At 52.8% G+C, this 18,071-nt stretch overlaps 3 protein-coding genes across 7 annotated transcripts; all 3 read right to left on the bottom strand.

The window, feature by feature from the left end:
* Positions 1-875: 875 nt before the first annotated feature.
* On the bottom strand, positions 876-2,748 carry LOC125088409 (aldehyde dehydrogenase, mitochondrial-like). Its single transcript, XM_047709532.1, is given in 2 exon segments — positions 876-2,691; positions 2,694-2,748. Coding segments are annotated over 2 exon segments (1,563 nt in total). The 5' UTR covers positions 2,734-2,748; the 3' UTR covers positions 876-1,168.
* A 684-nt stretch (positions 2,749-3,432) lies between these two features.
* ETV2 (ETS variant transcription factor 2) lies at positions 3,433-6,500 on the bottom strand. 2 transcript variants are annotated; one of them, XM_047709598.1, is made up of 7 exons: positions 6,065-6,500; positions 5,729-5,818; positions 5,520-5,633; positions 5,213-5,272; positions 4,486-4,965; positions 3,895-4,007; positions 3,433-3,651 (listed from the first exon to the last, which is right to left on the bottom strand). In XM_047709598.1, the coding sequence occupies exons 2-7, from the start codon at positions 5,796-5,798 to the stop codon at positions 3,451-3,453; spliced, it is 1,038 nt and encodes a 345-aa protein (XP_047565554.1). In that variant the 5' UTR covers positions 5,799-5,818; positions 6,065-6,500; the 3' UTR covers positions 3,433-3,450. The 2 variants fall into 2 exon arrangements, with proteins under 2 accessions (XP_047565554.1, XP_047565555.1); XM_047709599.1 differs by having other exon boundaries at positions 5,520-5,630.
* Positions 6,501-10,090: 3,590 nt separating this feature from the next.
* RBM42 (RNA binding motif protein 42) lies at positions 10,091-18,071 on the bottom strand. Of its 4 annotated transcripts, none has more exons than XM_047709562.1 (10): positions 17,844-18,071; positions 17,472-17,616; positions 16,079-16,163; positions 15,896-15,970; positions 14,040-14,105; positions 13,785-13,960; positions 13,052-13,384; positions 12,607-12,724; positions 10,433-10,627; positions 10,091-10,340 (listed from the first exon to the last, which is right to left on the bottom strand). In XM_047709562.1, exons 1-10 carry the CDS (start codon positions 17,969-17,971, stop codon positions 10,228-10,230), a joined length of 1,434 nt encoding a protein of 477 aa, XP_047565518.1. In that variant the 5' UTR covers positions 17,972-18,071; the 3' UTR covers positions 10,091-10,227. The 4 variants fall into 4 exon arrangements, with proteins under 4 accessions (XP_047565518.1, XP_047565519.1, XP_047565521.1 ...); XM_047709563.1 differs by having other exon boundaries at positions 13,785-13,939; XM_047709565.1 differs by lacking the exon at positions 14,040-14,105.

Below are 18,071 nucleotides of genomic sequence, written 5' to 3'. Positions count from 1 at the left end.
TCAGGTCATGATCTCAGGGTCCTGGGATCGAGCCCCACATCGGGCTCTCTGCTCAGCAGGGAGCCTGCTTCCTCCTCTCTCTCTGCCTGCCTCTCTGCCTGCTTGTGATCTCTCTCTGTCAAATAAATAAAAATAAAATCTTAAAAAAAAAAATCATGTTGGCTCTGTCTTAGCAATATATACAGAGTTTTCTCCAACATCTGGTTCAACCCACAGGCACCTCTAGCCTGGGGTATTGCAGTAGAGCACTCCCTAGCCTCCTGGTTTCCCCACTGCTCTCCACAATCGTCCACTCAGCCAGAGGGACCCTGTTAACACCTCAGTGAGATCACTTCCCTTTGGCCTAGAACCCTCTCCCTGGGTCTTGTCTGACTCAGTCAAAAGCCAAAGTCCTTACAAATGACCTGCACAGTTTGGGCTCTCTTTTTAGATTTTATTTATTTATTTGACAGAGAGGGAGAGATCACAAGTAGGCAGAGCAGCAGGCAGAGAGAGGGAAAAGCAGGCTCCCCACCGAGCAGAGAACCTGGGCTCAATCCCAGGACCCTGAGATCATGACCTGAGCCCAAGGCAGGGGTCCAACCCACTGAGCCACCCAGGTGCCCCAGTTTGGCCTCTCTTATACCCTCATTTCCTATCCTCCTTTTCTTTACTCCCACTGCTCCAATCACATTGGCCTCATCCTCCTTAAACTTGAAGGCTGACTTTCCTTTAAGGGCCTTTGCACTTACTGTCCCCTTGGTCTGCAATGCTCTTTTTTTTTTTTTTTTTTTGAAGAGCAGCATTGTTTTTAATGAATTTTAGTCCAGAATAGAGAGGAAGGTACTAGCTGTTGCCCAACTTGTTAGTACAAGTATAAACAATGGCTTTTTGTTCCCCATTGACACAAGTTACAGAAGTCTCTCCGATGGACAGGATAAGACACTTGAATCTAGTTTTGAAAAACCAGCCTGAACTAGCAGTACTGCTGGCATGTAAAAAGCTTTCCCATACTCTTTGCCCCACACCCACTCCCATCTAGCAATTCAAATTCTGAGACTTTCTTGATCAAGAGATTTTGGGAGAAAATTTCTCTTTCGAGACTTTTAGTGTGCCAGGGTCATTCTTCTTGATTTTGCTGCTGATGTCCTTGACCTCCGCTGCTGGATGAGGGAGTCGGCACAGTTCTTCAGGAGTTCTTCTGAGGCACTTTGATCGTGACCGTTTTCACTTCGGTGTACGCCTGCAGCCCGTACTCGCCCAGCTCCCGGCCGCTCCCAGACATCTTGTAGCCACCGAACGGGGACTGGGCCCCAAACACATCATAGCAGTTGACCCACACAGTGCCTGCCTGGAGGGCTTGGGACAGATAATTGGCCTTGTCCAAGTCCTTGGTGAAGACAGCTGCAGCCAATCCATACTTGGAATTGTTGGCTCTCCCAATGACTTCCTCTATGGTCTTGAACTTAAGGATCTGCATCACTGGCCCAAAGATCTCCTCCCTGGCGATGGTCATGCTGTCTTGCACATCTCCGAACACGGTGGGCTGAATGAAGTAGCCACGGTCAGCAGCCGCCCCTCCACCACACAGCAGCTTCGCCCCCTCCTCCTTCCCAGATTTGATATAACCAAGGACCTTCTTAAACTGAGTTTCGTCCACCTGAGGCCCTTGCTCAGTCTGGCTGTCAAAGGGGTTCCCAACTACACGAGACTTGGCCCGGGCAACGCTCCGCTCCACAAACTCGGCGTACACATCTTCTTGCACAAAGGTTCGGGAGCCTGCGCAGCAGCACTGGCCCTGGTTGAAGAACAGGGCAAAGTGGGCCTGCTCTACGGCCCAGTTCATGTCTGCATCTGACATGATGATGTTGGGGCTCTTTCCCCCCAGCTCCAGGGTCACTCTCTTGAGGTTACTGCTCCCTGCAGCAACCTGGACTAGGTGGCCAACCTCAGTGGAACCCGTGAAGGCCACTTTGTCCACATCCTCATGGGAGGCAATGGCAGCCCCAGCTGTGGGGCCAAATCCAGGAATAATATTGACCACGCCAGGGGGAAAGCCGGCCTCCTTAATCAAGTTGGCCACATAGAGGGCGGTGAGTGGAGTCTGCTCGGCTACCTTCATCACGACCACGTTTCCAGTTGCCAGGGCTGGACCCAGTTTCCAGGCTTGCATCAGGAGCGGGAAGTTCCACGGAATGATCTGCCCACACACCCCAACGGGTTCATGGCGGGTATAGCTGAAGAAGTCCCCATCGATGGGAATGGTTTTCCCGTGGTACTTATCAGCCCAGCCAGCGTAATAACGGATGCATTTGAGGACCATGTCCAGATCCACCAGGTTGGAGATGACATAGGGCTTGCCGTTATCCAGGGTCTCCAAGGCTGCTAGGTAGGTCCGGTCCCGCTCAATCAGATCTGCTAGGCGGTTCAGGAGGCGGCCCCTGTCGGATGCATTCATGCGGCGCCAGGGTGAGCCCAGCTGGAAGGCGGCCCGGGCAGCCTTTACTGCCCTGTCCACGTCTTCCTTGTCTCCTTCAGCTACCTGACATATGACTTCTCCAGTAGATGGATTGACGGTGGGGAATGTCTTCTTGCTTACAGCATCATGCCACTCATTGTTTATGAAGATCTGGTTGTAGAAGACTTCAGGCTGCTGATTGGGGGCCGGCACCACCTCGGTGGCGGCGGCCGACAGGAGACGGCGGCCCAGGCGGGGCCGAGGCCGGCGGCGGCGAGCGCAGCGGCGCGCAACATGCTGCGGAGGGAGCGGCCGCGCAGGACTGTGTGTGCCCTGCGGAAGGCTGGCGCAGGTGGGGCAGGAGTCTGCAATGCTCTTTCTAAAGCTGGCTCCCTCCCTCACCTCCTTCAGGTCACCTCCTTGGTTAGTCTGTCCCAGATCAGATATTTAAAATGTGCATCTGGTCAGTCCATAGGAGGACCATTCTTTAGGGGCTCAGTGGTTCCCAGAAAGCGGTAAGCTCTCCTTGGGGTCTAGACTGGAGTTCTATCTCCCTCAGCTTGGAGTGGGAAGATAGTAGGTAGTTTGGGGGATCAAACCCTAGGCCAAATTCCTTAATGGTCCCAAGCACTGAAAGGACGCACATAAACTGTTTTTTTTGTTTTGTTTTGTTTTGTTTTGTTTTGGAGTCTTGAGTGTTTTGGAGTCTTCAGGAGGGACACGGTAGGTAAACTCGAAAGTTAGTGATTGGGTTTGATTCCTTTGCAAGTCCCAGCACAGGCAGGCACACAGTAGGCCCTGTAGGGACTGAGATGATTCCTTTGAAAGTCCCATCACACAGTGACCACACAAGTAGGTCCCCTAAGGGTCTGGGTGTGTCTTCGGATCACACGGGGGCTGTGGTGTGTGTGTGATGTGAGTGTGGTGGTGCACATTTAGGGTCCCTAGTGGGTTTTGTCAGTATCCATGGGAAGAATGCAGGCAGCACTCACGACTAGTTTGATAGGATAGTTTTATTGGATCGTTTCTCCCGGTCCAAGCCGGGCGCAGTCCGGATAGGCCAGGCCGGGCACGCGGCCCCCGAAACGATACGTGTACTTGCGCCCACCGCTCTTACGCACGATGTCCCGGCGGTAGTAGTAGCGTAGACCTCGGCTCAGTTTCTCGTAGTTCATGCCCGGTTTCCTTTTGCGCTCACCCCACAGCCGCGCCACCTAGGACAGAGGCCGGGCTTAGTTTGAAAGGGCAGGAGGGAGTGGGGCTCGGCAACGGACGGGAGGGGCGGGGCGCGCGGTTTCGGGTAGGTTCTGGACGCGAGTTAGTCGCGGTAACTCCAGGCAGCCAGAGAAGAGTACGAGCTGGGGGCGGGGCCAACTACTAGGCAAACAGAATGGCCCCGCCAAATTGAACGGGCGGAGACCGGGGCGGGACTTTGCGCATCTGGGAGGCTCCCCCACCTCTCTGGGGTCACACAGCTGGAACTCGCGGCTGTTGCCAGTCCAGCGGATGCAGTTGCTACGCTCGCCGTCTCGGAGCAGCTCCAGGAGGAACTGCCACAGCTGAATGGGACCTGCGGAGGGCAGGCAGGTGAACACTCAGGTTTCCTAGCCCCAGACCATGTCTCTTAAACGACCCAGCGGTCCGGCCTCCCTCGCTTCGAAGGTTCAAGGGCCCAGATCTTCCCAACTTGGGACCCAGAAGTCCAGATCCCCTCCATATAAGGAACCCAAGAATCGGCCTCAGGGACCCACGCAGCCGGGGTCCCCATCTCGGAAACTTAGAGGAGACTGGCTGCCACACCTTGGTGACCCAGGCGTCCAGACCCTCACCTCTTTCCTCTCACCTAACCTAGGAACCTAGGTTCTAGTCTCTTGTTCCCTATTAGACTACCGTGTCTTAGTCCTCTCCCCACTCAGGACCCACGGTCTTAAGAGCCTCTCTCCCGCTCTGAGGTAAGTAAGCCCCACACCTTCATTCTCAGGTTCCGGTCCCGCCCCTGCGCGCCTACGTCCTGCCTCACTAGATTCCGGTCCTGCGGACCCTCTCACCTCGATGATTATTTTTGGGGTAACAAGCCAAGGTTACGCCGCCCGACTGCTGGCTTGGTTCGGAGGACGTGGTGAAATCTGAAGTCTGGTACCCTTTTGAAGTGGTCGTGCAGTCCGTATGCAGCCCCGAGACCCAGGAGGTGGTACAGTCTGAGCCCGCAGGCCCATCCCACGAAATGGTAGAGCCCGCTCTCGGCTCCCCGCGGAGGTCCTTGCCCCAGTAGGTAGGGCGGTCGAGGCCAATAGAACAGTCCCAGTTGGTGGAGCTGGAGGCGGCCTGGGCCCTGGGCCACGAGCTGGTCCCTCCCCCGGAGGTGGTACAGTTCTGGCCCGCAGCCCCCTCCACACCAGCGAAGGGGGCGGGGCTCAGGCCGGGAGGGGCGGGGCCCAGGGCCTGGGAGACGTCCCTCCAAGGGCCCGAGCTACTGCAAGCCAAGTCCGTCCAGTCTCCCGACCACGGAAGAGCTTGAGGGGCGGGCTCTGTGAGAAGTAAGAGACCCCCTGTGAGGGGTGCCCAGGTGTCCCGGTTCCCGGTCCCCTCGGGGGTTCTTGGAGTCTAAGCTCTCAGCCCTGGCGCCCTGGGCTCTCGGATCTAGGCTATGCCATCTCGAGGGCAGAGGGATTCCCGTCTTAGCCCTGTTCCCCTTAAAGATCAAGGAGTTTAAACCTCTAGCTACGGTGGAGGACCCCAGACCCCTCCTTACCCCGCCTCTGCACGCATACTCACCGGCTCCCCATGGAGCTTCTGGGTGCGGTAACGCGGAGCTCCAGTCCGGCTGTGGGAGCCCTGCGATGGGTAATGAAGGGACAGAGTTTAGGGAAGGGTGTGAGCAACGACTAGAGACGCCCCCTCGACCCCAGCAGTCTTTATTTGTCAGGGGCTGAGTTATTCCCCCTAGTCCCTACACACTCAAACCTAGAAGGCCTCGTCCTCTTTCAGCCTCAGGACTCAGCCGCCAGCCCTCTCCCCATTCAGCCTCAGGAGTCCAGGCACGCCCCCTTCCTCCCTCAGGCCCTGGAGCCCAGCCTCTCACCTTCCTCAGCTCCCTGGAGTCCCAGCCCACAGCCACCTTTCCAGCGTGCCTCTGCTGTCAGCGTGTCCCCTGGGAGCGCCAGTTCGGGGAAATAAAAGCCGAGTTCAGCTCCTTCTGCAGGCAATGAGGCGGTTAGGGCCAGGTCGAGGTCAGCGGAGGCCCCCACCTGTGCACCCTTCCCACACAGGGACTCAGCCCCCCCAGCCTACCCAGCCCTGACAGTCTATTTCCTGGAGGCACTTCCTGTGGAGGCGCTTCAGACCAGTTCCAGAGGTCCATGGATGCTCCTTGTGAATGTTCTGGGCAGAGAGGAAAAAGGGGGCAAGGGTTGAGCTGGGGACACTTAGGGACCCTGGAGTCTGGGCCCCAACCCTTGCTTCCCTCAGACCCAGGAGTCCAGGCCTTTTGCTCCCTTCTTCCCCCGGACCCTGGAATCTTGGCCTCCCGTGTCTTTTTCCGACTAGGAGTAAGAGACCTCAGCCCTCTCCTTCCTCTGACCCAGGAGTCCGGGCCCCCAGACCTCCAGTCCCCAGTTCTTGGCTCACCTCTGGCGGGTTTCTCTGTCCCCGGCCAGGGGTCTCAGCCCCATTTCATACCATGTACCCCCTCCCCTGGGGAGCCTGGGCAGGGGGGAATTTTCCGAGACGTCAGAGCCGGGGGTCGCAGCCGGGTCGAGTTGCAGGGCCGGGGGGCGGGGCCAAGCCCCCCCACCCCCCGCCCCGCACACACCTCAGGGGTGGCCGCCTGCCTCCTGATAGCTACAGCTGTCGGGCCGCAGGGGTGGCTTAGACTTGGACAGGAGTTTGGGGAACGGCGGGCTGGGAGAGACTCGGGGTCCGGAGCTGCGTTTACGGGGTGATGGGGATCGAGCGTGGCGTGGGGAGGGGATGGTGGACAGGTTTTCCGTCTTGGGGACTTGATCCTGCGACATGGTGGTGGGGAGGGGGAGGGTCTGGGGTCAGCAGGGCTGCGCCAGGCTTATCTGCAACAGGAAGGGGGATTTCCGGCCAGATCCCAGGTCCGCCAACGTCACAATCTGTAGGGGGACTGCGGGGCGGGGTGGGGGAATATGGTTGGGGGAAGCCAACGCAGGATCCCCTTTGAGGGGTTTGAGGATGTTCTGGTGCTGCTCTTGAGGAGTGTCAATCGTGATGACAAAACAGTGTAAACAATAACCAGAGTAATTATAATAGCTAATATTTATTGAGGGCTCGTTGCCCGCCCCCAACTATGCCATGGGCCTTCATTTAATCCTTTTATGAGGTAAGTACTAGTCTTTATTTTATGAAAGGGGAAATTGAAGCAGACTTCCTTTTCACTTCCCTTCATCTCCAGAATCCTATACTGTAATAGTCTGGGACAAATGGGGGAAACTTGAGAATGCACTGAATATGTGATATAGAATTATTCATTTTCCTAGATGTGATTATGGTATTACAGTAGGAAAGATGTCTCTGTAAGGAAATGAACACGGATATTTAGGGGTAAAGTATTACTTGCTTCAAATGATTCAGAGAACCCCCCCCATATACATGTAACATATACATACATTCATGCAATAGTTGGAACATAATTATTCTAAAAAATTATCTGAAACTTCAAATTTAACTAGGTGTCCTGTATTTTTTTTTTAAAGATTTATTTATTTGAGAGAGAAAGAGAGAGAGAGAATGCGAGCAGGGGGAGGGACAGAGGAAGAGGGAGAGAGAGCAGCACAATCCCCGCTGAGCACAGAGCCCAAGGAGGAGGGGATAGGGCTCAGTATTACAACCCTGACACCATGAAGGGAGCCGAAATAAAGAGAAGGGAGCTGAAAACAAGCTGCTCAACTGACTGAGCCACCTAGACATCCCTGCCCTGTATTTTTATTTCCTAAATCTGGTAACCCTAAACCCAGGCAGCTTGGCTTCAGAGCTGTGGTTGTACCGATCCTGCTGTATGTATTAAGTACTTGCCATTAAAAAGAACCTCTTTGATATGGGCATTTTCCAGTATTCACCCTGCTTGACCATTAACTACTTGGCATTCTAGGGGTGGGAGGATGGCGGTGTGGGTACTGCTCTTCTGTTCATGTTACATTAGGGAAACTGGGCCTTAGGAGGGAGGGCCACTTAATGGGTCACAGAGTGAGCAAGTGGGAGGTGCCAGGATCAGCATCGGGGGATCCGAGAGCCCCCAGGCATCACTGCTCCACCATCTATCTAACCCAGGGGACTGCAGGGTTTCCTACTGAGCCCCACAGGCCCCAGGCCTCCTCTCCCTGAAGTTGGCCTTTCTCCTGTCTGTGTGTGTGTGTGTCTGTCCATGGCTCTCTGCCCTAGTTAGTGTCTTTGGCTCTGGGTCTCTGTTGTACCAGGCCTGACCCCAGTGAGGCCTTGCCGCCCAGTCTTTCCTGCTAAGTTCCAGTCCCTCCCCATCTGTCTCCCTACCTCCTTATCTCTCAGTCCCCATTGTTGTCTCTGGGTTTTCTTCCCATGCCCCTTCCCTTTGTACTGCCTTCACCTGCAGGTCTCATCTCTCCAGTTTTGTCTCCCTCCCCATCTCTCCATCTCTGCTTGCTACATCCCCATCTCTGTCCATCTGTCTCTCAACCCAACGGTTGAGTTTTTTCTCCCTTTCCTCAGGAGGACTTAAATGCACACATTTAAAATCTTCCTTTCAAAGACAAACCATAAGAGATTTTTAATCATAGGAAACAAACTGAAAGGTTGCTGGAGGGGAGAGGGGTGAGGGGATGGGGGTCACTGAGTAATGAACATTAGGGAGGGCATGTGATGTCATGAGCACTGGGTATTATATAGGACTGATGAATCACTGATCTCTACCTCTGAAACCAGTAATACATTATATGTTAATTGAATTTTAAAAAAAGCTTCCTTTCTGCAGTCATTCCCTCTTCCCATCTCCTCCCTGGTTCCTGTGACTGAAGTGACCAGAGGGGGTCAGGAGTGGGAAGGGCTAGTGATGTGGGGGTAGGGACCGGTCCTGGGGCTGGGTTGTCTAGCCCAGGTGGCAGGGGGCTGAAGGGCACTTCCTGTGAGGGAGGGAGGGAGGCCTTCACCCTTCTAACCAGACTGGAAAATGTGACGTCAGAGAGGGAGCAATAAGGGAGGAAGGCAGGAACAGAGGTAACTTGACACCTCTCCTGGGCGACCAGCTTCCCAGGGAGGTCTTGGCATTGTTTCCTTCCTCCTCCCATGCCCCCTCTCAACCCAGGGTTCTGCTGGCTATGTCCCTGGGAGACCCTCATCCCCTCCCCACGCTTGAAACACACAGTCTCCCTCCTCTGCCTGGTCCCTGCCCCTGCCTCCTTCAGACCTCCAGTCCACAGCATGGCCCTGTCAGGGTTCTTTCTAAAGTGCAAATCTGATGCCAGTCCCGTTTGAACTTGGTTCTGGCTTCTCAGAGCTCGCTGCTGCCTTCAGGGTAAAGTGCAAGCTCTTAGTCTAGTGTTCAAGATCCTGCTCGGACACTTCTTCAGATAGGCAGTGTCAAGCTTGGGGCTGGGAAAAGAGAGGTAGGAGAGATCCATAGATGCAGAGAGAGAACAGAGACTCAGAGACAGACACTTAGAGACAAAAACAAACAAAAAAAACAGACCAGAGGGGCACTCACAGAGACACTCACAGGGAAAAACAGACATAGAGAAGAACTTGAGGGGGTCCACACAGACATAAGGCAAGAGAAGGTGGCTGGGGTTTGGCAGAATGAAGAAACTGGAAAACAGTCTCAGGGATACAGATGGCTCTTCTCCCCGTTCAAGTCAAGTCCAAGCTTGACACTGCCTATCTGAAGTGTCCGAGCAGGATCTTGAACACTAGACTAAGAGCTTGCACTTTACCCTGAAGGCAGCAGCGAGCCCTGAGAAGCCAGAACCAAGTTCAAACAGGACTGGCATCAGATTTGCACTTTAGAAAGAACCCTGACAGGGCCATGCTGTGGACTGGAGGTCTGAAGGAGGCAGGGGCAGGGACCAGAAGGTGAGAACTTCAGAGACTGGGCAAGAATGATAGGAAGAGCATGAGACAGACTCAGAAGTGGCCAGTTCCTTCAGGAAGCCCTCCCCGACTCCCACGTCAGCACTCTGAGATCCATCACCCCAACCCTAACCACTCCATGTTGCAATGGGCCTATCTGCCGCCACTGGACCAAGCTCTGAGGGAAGAGTCCAGGATGGTTTCAGTCACCATGTCCCCAGCACTGGCTAGGCCTTCTGTGAGTTTGCTGAATGGATGAAAGCCTGGAAGGCTGTGACCTCCAGAAGGGCAGGGCCCAGAAGACCCCCTACCTTGGTACTGAGAACACAGGCTGGAGTCGGAAGACAACTGGACTGAGTCTCGGCTTGGTTGTGGCCTCACTCTAATAAGCCTTTGCTTTCTCCTCTGTCAAACGGGCTGTACTCAAAATGCACTTAAAAGAGGGTTCAGGAAGATGTGATGGGAGCACAGTAGGGACAGAAAGATGTCCATCTGCATGTTTGTCCAGGTAAACTTTCAAAGCTCCCTACTAATCACTATTCCCAGATTGGGGATGCCAAGCCCTGCTCCCCAAAGAGTGCTTGCAAGCCCAGCCAGGGACAGAAATAACGTAAATTTATTGAAACTGGTTTTGGGGAGGGTGGGTGGGTGGCTAGTTGGGGGTCTTCCAGAGAGAATGGGGAGAAGAGCCAGCGCCCGGCCAGGAGGGAGCGGGTGCCCGGCCACCGACCCTATCTCAGGCCCAGCTTCTTCTTCTCCTTCTGCTTCTTGCGCACCACATCCAGGTTCCGGTCCTTCCACATACTCTTGCGGAGCTTGATGGGGCGTGAGCCCACATACTTCCCTGTGGGAATGGGGGGTTCAAGGTCAGGTTCGGGGTCAGGCTTAGGCCAGATGCTCGTCACACCCCTGGTCCCTGAGAGAGGCCTCACCCACCATTCATCTCACGCATGGCGCGCACGTAGTCGCTGGGGTCCTTAAAGCTGACGAAGCCATAGCCCTTGGTCTTGCCTGTGCGCTTGTCTCGGATCACCTTAGCCTTAAGGAAGGATGGGAAGCGGCTGAAGGCGCGTGCTAAGATGTCATCATTCACTTCATTGCCCAAATCCCCACAGAAGATCCGGAAGTCATCTGGGGTTGGGAAAGAGGAGGTCAGAAGATGCAGATGCGTGGTCCTGTGTCTGCCTTACTTAAATAACTCCCCTTCTCTGGAGGCATCCCCCAAGCCCCCCTCCCTCTGTATTCCCAGCAGTCTTGGCCTGGGGCCCTCTCTGTAATAACAGCCAAAATCTGTATGGTATTTACCCTGCACTAGACTGTCTGCTAAGTACTCGTGAGGTTTTAAGACATCTGGAACTCCCAATGGGCCCTTTTATACCGAGGCACAGAGCAGTCACGTTACCTGCCCAAAGTTACTCAACCAGGTAGTCGCAGAGCTAGGACAAGACCTCAGGCACCTGGCTCCAGAGTCCTTACTTTTTAACTACCTGCACTGCCTTTCCCCACCCCAGGGCCATCTCACCCATTGCCATGATGAAGGCTCCAACTCTGTCCTACCCCTGGCCTCTCCTCTAAGCTCCTGGCACCCCTTGGTCTCCTGGACATCTCCCCATGGATATCCCCTAGGCTCCTTACACCCGTTGGCTTTCTTTGCAAAGTCCACTCTAATTCTCCGAAACATGAATACACTGTCTGATCCTTCTCCAAGGCTGACCTCAGCTGCCATTCCTGAGCATCTCCCCTGGGCTGGGCATGAGCCAGACTGAATATACTCAAGCCCAATGCATCCCTTCCCCAACAAGGCACATACTATTATTATCCCCTTGTTAGAGTGAGGCAAGACGGATAGAAAGGCTAAGTGATTTGCCCAGATCACAGAATTAGGGTCTATAGCATGCCCTGACCACCTCTAGGCTGACACTGCCATGCCCTGGCCTGGGGAAGGTGGACGATTCTCAAAAAAGAGGCATAAGTCAAGGACTCAGATGGGAGGCAGGTCCATTTCCTCAGCTAGCACTGTGGCTGCCCCACAGCTTCTGTGGTGATTAGGGACACTCTCTGAGAATAAGTTAGGCTCCCCTAAGAGGAAATAGTCTGATAAACTCAGAGGGAGGGGTCTTCTACAAACTGACTAGGTTGGACATTAAAAAAAAAAAAAACTGTTACACGCAAGACAAAGTGGTAGTACAGAGACCATTCTCATTACAAGGTAATCTAGAGACCAAAAATTGCCTGCATCCTGATTCACCGGCAAAGATGGCTGCAACAGATGGTTTAGAGGCAACTGGGGAAATTTAAACATAAAGGGAATATGAGATAACACAGAATGATCATTTTCTTAGGAATGTTAACGATATTATGATATAAAAGAGACTGTCACTTTTCTTAGGAGATGAATGAGGAGGTATTTAGGAGTGAAGTGATAACTTCATTTATCACTTGCTCCAAATGACTGAGCAAAATCCAAAAAAAACATGTATACACACAGAAAGGTAAAGTGAATACAGCAAAATGGCCACTGCTGAATGTAGGGGCGGATATACATGACTGTTCACTGCGTAATTCAGTGTTTCAAAAATTTTTTTTTAAAGATTGTATTTATTTATTTGACAGAGGAAGAGAAAGAGAGCACGAGCACAAACGGGGAGTGGCAGGCAGAGGGAGAGGGAGAAGCAGGTTCCCCACTGAGCAGGGAGCCAGATGTGGGGCTTGATCCCAGGACCCTGGGTTTATGAACTGGAGCCAAAGGCAGAGGCTTAACTGACTGAGCCACCCAGGCGCCCCCAGTGTTTAAAATTTTTCATAAGAAGTTGAGAGGAAAAAAAAAATTCCCTTTACCTTTAGCAAGCCAGGCCTCTCATGAATAAAACAGTTCAGGAAGTCCTAGGTATCAGTTGCCTTTATGAAATTCTGTTCACTGGCTAGGTGAGGGCCTGTCCCCCAGAACCATAGCCTAGCCCTCCATGAGGAAGGCAGACAGCAGGGCCTGCCCTACAGAGAGGCGGCAGTTGCGGAGTGAGTTGGTTTACCTTCCCTGTGTCTGCCCCAAGGAGGAGACCTTGGTGCGTCCTTGACTGAGCAATCCCCGGCCCTGCACTTGGGCCCCTTACCTGCATCCCACTCCAGCAGGCTGGGGTCCTCCCAGCTGCTCCCAGCTGCTGTGCGAATGCAGCGTTTCAATTTCTCTGGCTTTCCTTTCTTCTTGTCCTCACCCAAGGGCTCTGGGACCTGTAGAGGAAAGGGGGATGGGGCGCGAAAGGCTTGGTGTTAAGTCTCCTGGACCCATGTGTCCCCTTCAACCTTCCCCACCTGCCTATGCCTCTCACTGTCCTGCTTCTATAATTAAAGAGCTGGATGTACTTCTGAATGTGAAGTATCTGTGTCTGTCTCCTTTTCCCCATGTCCTCCTAGCCCCTCCAATTTCCTGGGTCCCTCTTACCTCCATCAGTACAGGACTACAATGTGTTTCTGGGTGTGGAAGATCATGGGTTCCTGTCTGCCCTCCCTGCCTGTTCTACCTGCCTCCCATCCCCAGCTGCTATGCTCCCTGCTTACCTCAAGAGCCATGAGGCCAGGTGGTGGCTCAGGCCGTGGGGGCCGGGGTCGTGGACGCAGGGACAGGAGCTCAGGAATGCGCAGTGGGGGCAGTAGGCCTCGTACAACTTCTAGCGGGAGGGGCAGGGGCTCGGGCTCAGGCAAAGGCATGGCCAGGGCCAACGGCAGGCTGGGCCCAATGACCGCAGGGCCGGTGGGGGCACCTCCTGCCCCAACGGCCACAGCTGCGCTAGCCTCCTCCAGCCCGGCTGCTGCTGCCACCACTGCCTCTTCCTTCTCTTTCAAGCCCAACCCCAGGCCTAGTCCCAGCTCTCGAGGTGTTGCTGGCTCCTCCTGTGGAAAAGGGAGACAATGAAGAGTGCCCTTTCCCAGGCTCAGACCTTACCCCCATCCTGTACAACAAAGCAAGGGTCTGAGGCCAGAGAGCAGACAAGAGACACCTACACCGAGAAAGGAATCTCTAGTCAGAGACAGACACAAGGACAGAGACATGAGGACAGAAAAACAGAGAGGGACAGTCATAAAATAGAGATATAGGGACAGAAACAACCCAAGGCATGTGTTTCTCTACTTTCCTCACAAAAGAAAGAAAAACAGATTTAGCCACAAAAAGAAATAGTGAGAGACAGAGTCAGAGAGTGAGAAGGAAGATTCAGACATGGCCCATTAAGCCAGGATTGAGCATCTCTCCACCCGTCACACCTCTGGCCACGAGCTCCCTGTCCACACTTACCAGCGGAGGTCTCAGAGCAGCCATGGAGCCCAGGGGGGGCCCTGGGGCCCGAGCCATCGGTGGCAGCATCATAGGTGGTCCCGGGGGGCCAGGCAGAGGGGGACCCACGAGGGCCTGGTGAGGGGGCCGCAGGGCCATGGGGCGGGGACCACCTGCTGCAGAAGAAAGAGCAGAATCTGTCAGGGTGTTAGTGGGGGAGTTGGAGGATTTAAGAGGGAAGTTATGTGGCACAGATGATGACCCTGGCCCCCTCACCTGCTCTCTGTAGCACGTGGGGGACGAAGGCCGGACGCAGGATAGGGGCCCTCTGAGGGGCCACAGCTGTGGGAGAGAGAGATGGGGGTGTGTGTCATGGGGGACCGGGGCACTTGAGGTGAGGTGTGTGTGTGTGGGTACCTCAGCATCCAAGAAATCCTGGAGAAGAGTCTGGGGAACCTTCTAGGTGATGCAGGAGTCTTTCCATTTGTTCATTCAGCAAAAATTTACCACTGAGCATCTCCTCTGGGTGTCCCTGTCCTGGACAATATTACGGACACACCAAAGGACCAAAGGCTCTCAGGGAGCTCCTGGTCCAGAGCAGGAGGGAAGAGACCCATCACCAGAGGGTGACAGCCCAGAGTGATCAAGGCCAGGATGGGGTAAAGCCCAGGCAGGGTGACTGGAACTATGAAGGGGAAGCCTGGGGAGTGGTGGGAACCCATAGAAGCCCTCTGACTTAGCCAGGGCAGCTAGAGGCTTCCTAGAGAAAGGGACCTATGAGCTAAAACCTAAAGGATAATAAAGACCCAGCTGCCTTTGGTCAGGCAAAGGGTGACTGTAAAGATTACTGACAAGGAGAACATTTACAAATAATTTTCTTTCCCTTTTCAATTCAGTATAATTTTAATAACAGAGGCTGAAATTTGGAGAGCATTGTAAGAGAATGGTCAAAAGGTCAGCAGGCATCCAAGCATAGCCTTGTTGGCCTGATCATGGATGTCCTCCTGAGGGCAGCAGGGAGCCACAGCAGGGTTGGTAACTAGGCAGGGTCACTAGGTCAGATGTACATTTTGATCAAAGCCATACTAAAGAATAAGAGATGTTAAGATTTCTCAGATATCAGATTAAAAAAGTGTAAAAGGAATTAAGTAACACAACACGTAAGTTTGATCTAATAGTGACTGTACCAGAACTTTAAGAACATGTATTCTTGCGGCACCTGGGTGGCTCAGTGGGTTAAAGCCTCTGCCTTTGGTTCAGGTCATGATCCCAGGGTCCTGGGATCGAGCCCTGCATCGGGCTCTCTGCTCATCAGGAAGCCTGCTTTCCCTCCTTTGCTCTCTGCCTGCCTCTCTGCCTATTTGTGATCTCTGTCAAATAAAAATAAATTAAAAAAAAAAAATCCGGAAAAAAAAAAAAGAAGAACATGTATTCTTTTCATAGATATCAGGAAGTCGTGTTAGAAAAATTGACCATGTGTATATAAACGTCACCTTGACAACAAAAGTAAGAATGACCTGTGGAGAGGATAGATTTAGTTAACTTGATTCTGATTTAGTTAATAGGCTTTGGAAGATTATAGCTGAATGACAGCAGGGGACAGAAGGGAGGTCAACAAGAACATTGTGGGCACATTCTAGCAATGCCTAGGACTTCTGGGGAGTGTATGCGGATATCTGTGTAAGGGGCTAGGGGATGCAGCGTCTTGACTGCCAGCTGAGGGGCTTGGTGTTTATTTGATGGTTTATTTACCCCATCCACACATAGCACATTCTGCTTACAATGTGGCAGGCATAAGACTTTTGTTCCTCATAGATCTTATATTTTAGAGGAAACAAAAGGTGATTAACGTAATAAATGATATGTATAGCTTGTTACAGGGCATTAAGTACCATGGAGAAACACAGCAAAGAGTAGGGATTAGGAGTAACAATATGGGGGTTGGTTTGCAATGATCAAGTGAAGCCTTACTAAGGGAAAACTCCTAAGTGTATGATCCGGTTTGTGCTTTAGGAAGATGGTAATGTCAGAATGGGGATGAAATGAAGAGTTAGTACAATGATGTCAGCAAGATGCTGTAGTCGTCAAAACAAGAGTGCTTAGTTAAGGTGGGATTCCTGGCCCAGACCTACCTGCTCGACGCAGGAACATAGCTTCTCGAGCCTCTGGACTATCCAGGTGACTCCGATCACCAGGGCCAAAGCCAACTGTTGGAATGGAAAGAGACAAGGATTGTGGGAGGAGTGTCCCAGGCATCCCTTTTTATTACTCTGATTGATCCCCTGGCTCCCTCTCCTCCACCACTCCTTACTTACCTGGACCCACAAAAGGAGGTCCACCCACCATGGGAGGAACCACTGTGGCTGCAGCAGCTGCCCGGGCCTCCAGAGTCTGTTGGACCTGTTGGGAAGGAAATTGGGGTGAGGGGCCTGATTTAGTGCCCACAAGCTTCGCTGGCTGGCTCACCTTGGGAGGCCAGGGGTTTTATTCTTTGTATTCTGTGTGGGGCTGGCTATCTGTCAACCTTAGGTCTAAGTTAAAATGTCACTTTTCAGGGAGGCTTTTGGGATTCCACTAGTGAAAGCTGTCCTTAACCCCTCTCAGTTGCAACTTTTCTTGTTATCCTGTTTCATCTTCCTCAATGCATTTAGCACTATCTGAAGTTGTGTCCATCCTGTCCTTCTCATCTCCCATGCCACCACCCTGGTCCAAGCCATCATTACATCTTGCCTAGATGATTATGGTAGCCTCTTCTTCAGTCTCCTTGACTCTGTCCCAGCCCCCTACAGTCTGTTCTCCAAACACAGCCATAATTAGTTAATGTCTAAGTTGGACCATATTACCCCTTTGCTCAAAATCCTTCAAAAGCATCCCATCTCAGAGTAAAGACCAAGGTCTTTATGGTAGCCCACATGGTACTACCAGGTCTGTCTCTATCACCCCTCTGTCCTCATCTCCTCCCAATCTCTCTCTCTCTCTTGCTTGCTTGCTTGCTCTACTCTAGCCACACTGTTCTCTCTGCTGCCCCCTGAACATGTCACCTGTGTCATGGCCCTTGCACTCGCAGTTCTCTCTGCGGGGAATGCTCTTCCCCTAGGTATCCCCAAGGTTCCCTCTATCATGTCCTTTATATCTTTGCTTAACTGTCACCTCCTCAGAAAGGCTTTTCCTCAACACACTGATAAACCTTTCCTTTCTTACTCTACTTTACCTGTCTTCACCCAGTAAAATGTAAACCTCAAAAAAGGTAGTGACTGTTTTTCTCTGTATTGTTCTCTGCTATGTGCTTAATGCCTAGAATAGTGCCTGATGCATAGAAGGCACCCAACAATTACTGACAGAATGAACAAGTTTCATTTACTTGTTTTCTTTCTAGTAGTCTCTCTCCATTAGTCACATACAGCTGGCTATTGAGCAGGTGAATGTAACTAATAAGACTGAGGAACTATTTAACTTAAATGTAAATTTTAAATAGATACAGAGTATTTTTATCATTACAGAAAGTTCTACTGGATAACATGCTCCAGAAATAAGCTCCCAAAGGGCAGAGATATTGTTTGCTTAGTGGCTACTGTGTTCTCAGTGCCTGACACATAAAACACATCTGTCATGTTAATCAATAAGTCAACATGTCAACAGCTCTTTGTATACAAACACTGTGTTCAAGGCACTGTGCTCTCTGAGTTATATGCCTTGGCTCAGCCGTACCTGCTGGTAAGTGTTGGTTGCGATAATTGGGCGGATCACAGGAGCTGCTGGGACCTGCATCGCTTCTACCGTGGGGACCGTGGGCACCGCAGGCACAGCAGTTGGGATGCCGGTTACCGGAGCCCCCAGAACTTCCTGCTCAAACCTGAGGAGGCAAAACAGACATCACAGCTCAGGACCTCCCATTAATTCTGAAACGCTGGGTATACCGCGATAGCGCCTTCACCCCTGCCAACCTCTTCTTACTCCCTCCCCCACAATCCCAAAAGTCCCATTTCCCCATGAAAGAGCCATAGCGGGCTAAATTTCGGCCTGGAGACTCCAGGGCTCGGTGGCTCTAACTCTGGGACAGCTTTTTATCGCGGGCCTTACAGGGCCATCTCCGCCTCCATCTCCTTCAAGCGTTCCTCCCCGCTCTTGCCCGGCATGCCGGCGCCAGGGCCTGGGACCACAGGTCCTCCTGCACCCGGGAGTCCCGGGGCCGGCCCCGCCCCGGCCATCGCTGCTGCCGTCGCTGTCGCCACTACTACCGCCTCGGCTCAGCGGCCTCCTCCAGTTCCGCGGTCTACTCTCTGGTCTTGTCGGGGTTGGCGCCCTTGA

Source organism: Lutra lutra, chromosome 17 (assembly GCF_902655055.1).
Source record: "Lutra lutra chromosome 17, mLutLut1.2, whole genome shotgun sequence".
Classification (NCBI taxonomy): Eukaryota; Metazoa; Chordata; class Mammalia; order Carnivora; family Mustelidae; genus Lutra; species Lutra lutra.
The sequence above is the reverse complement of the archived record's forward strand: the minus strand, read 5'-3'. Positions and strand labels throughout refer to the sequence as shown.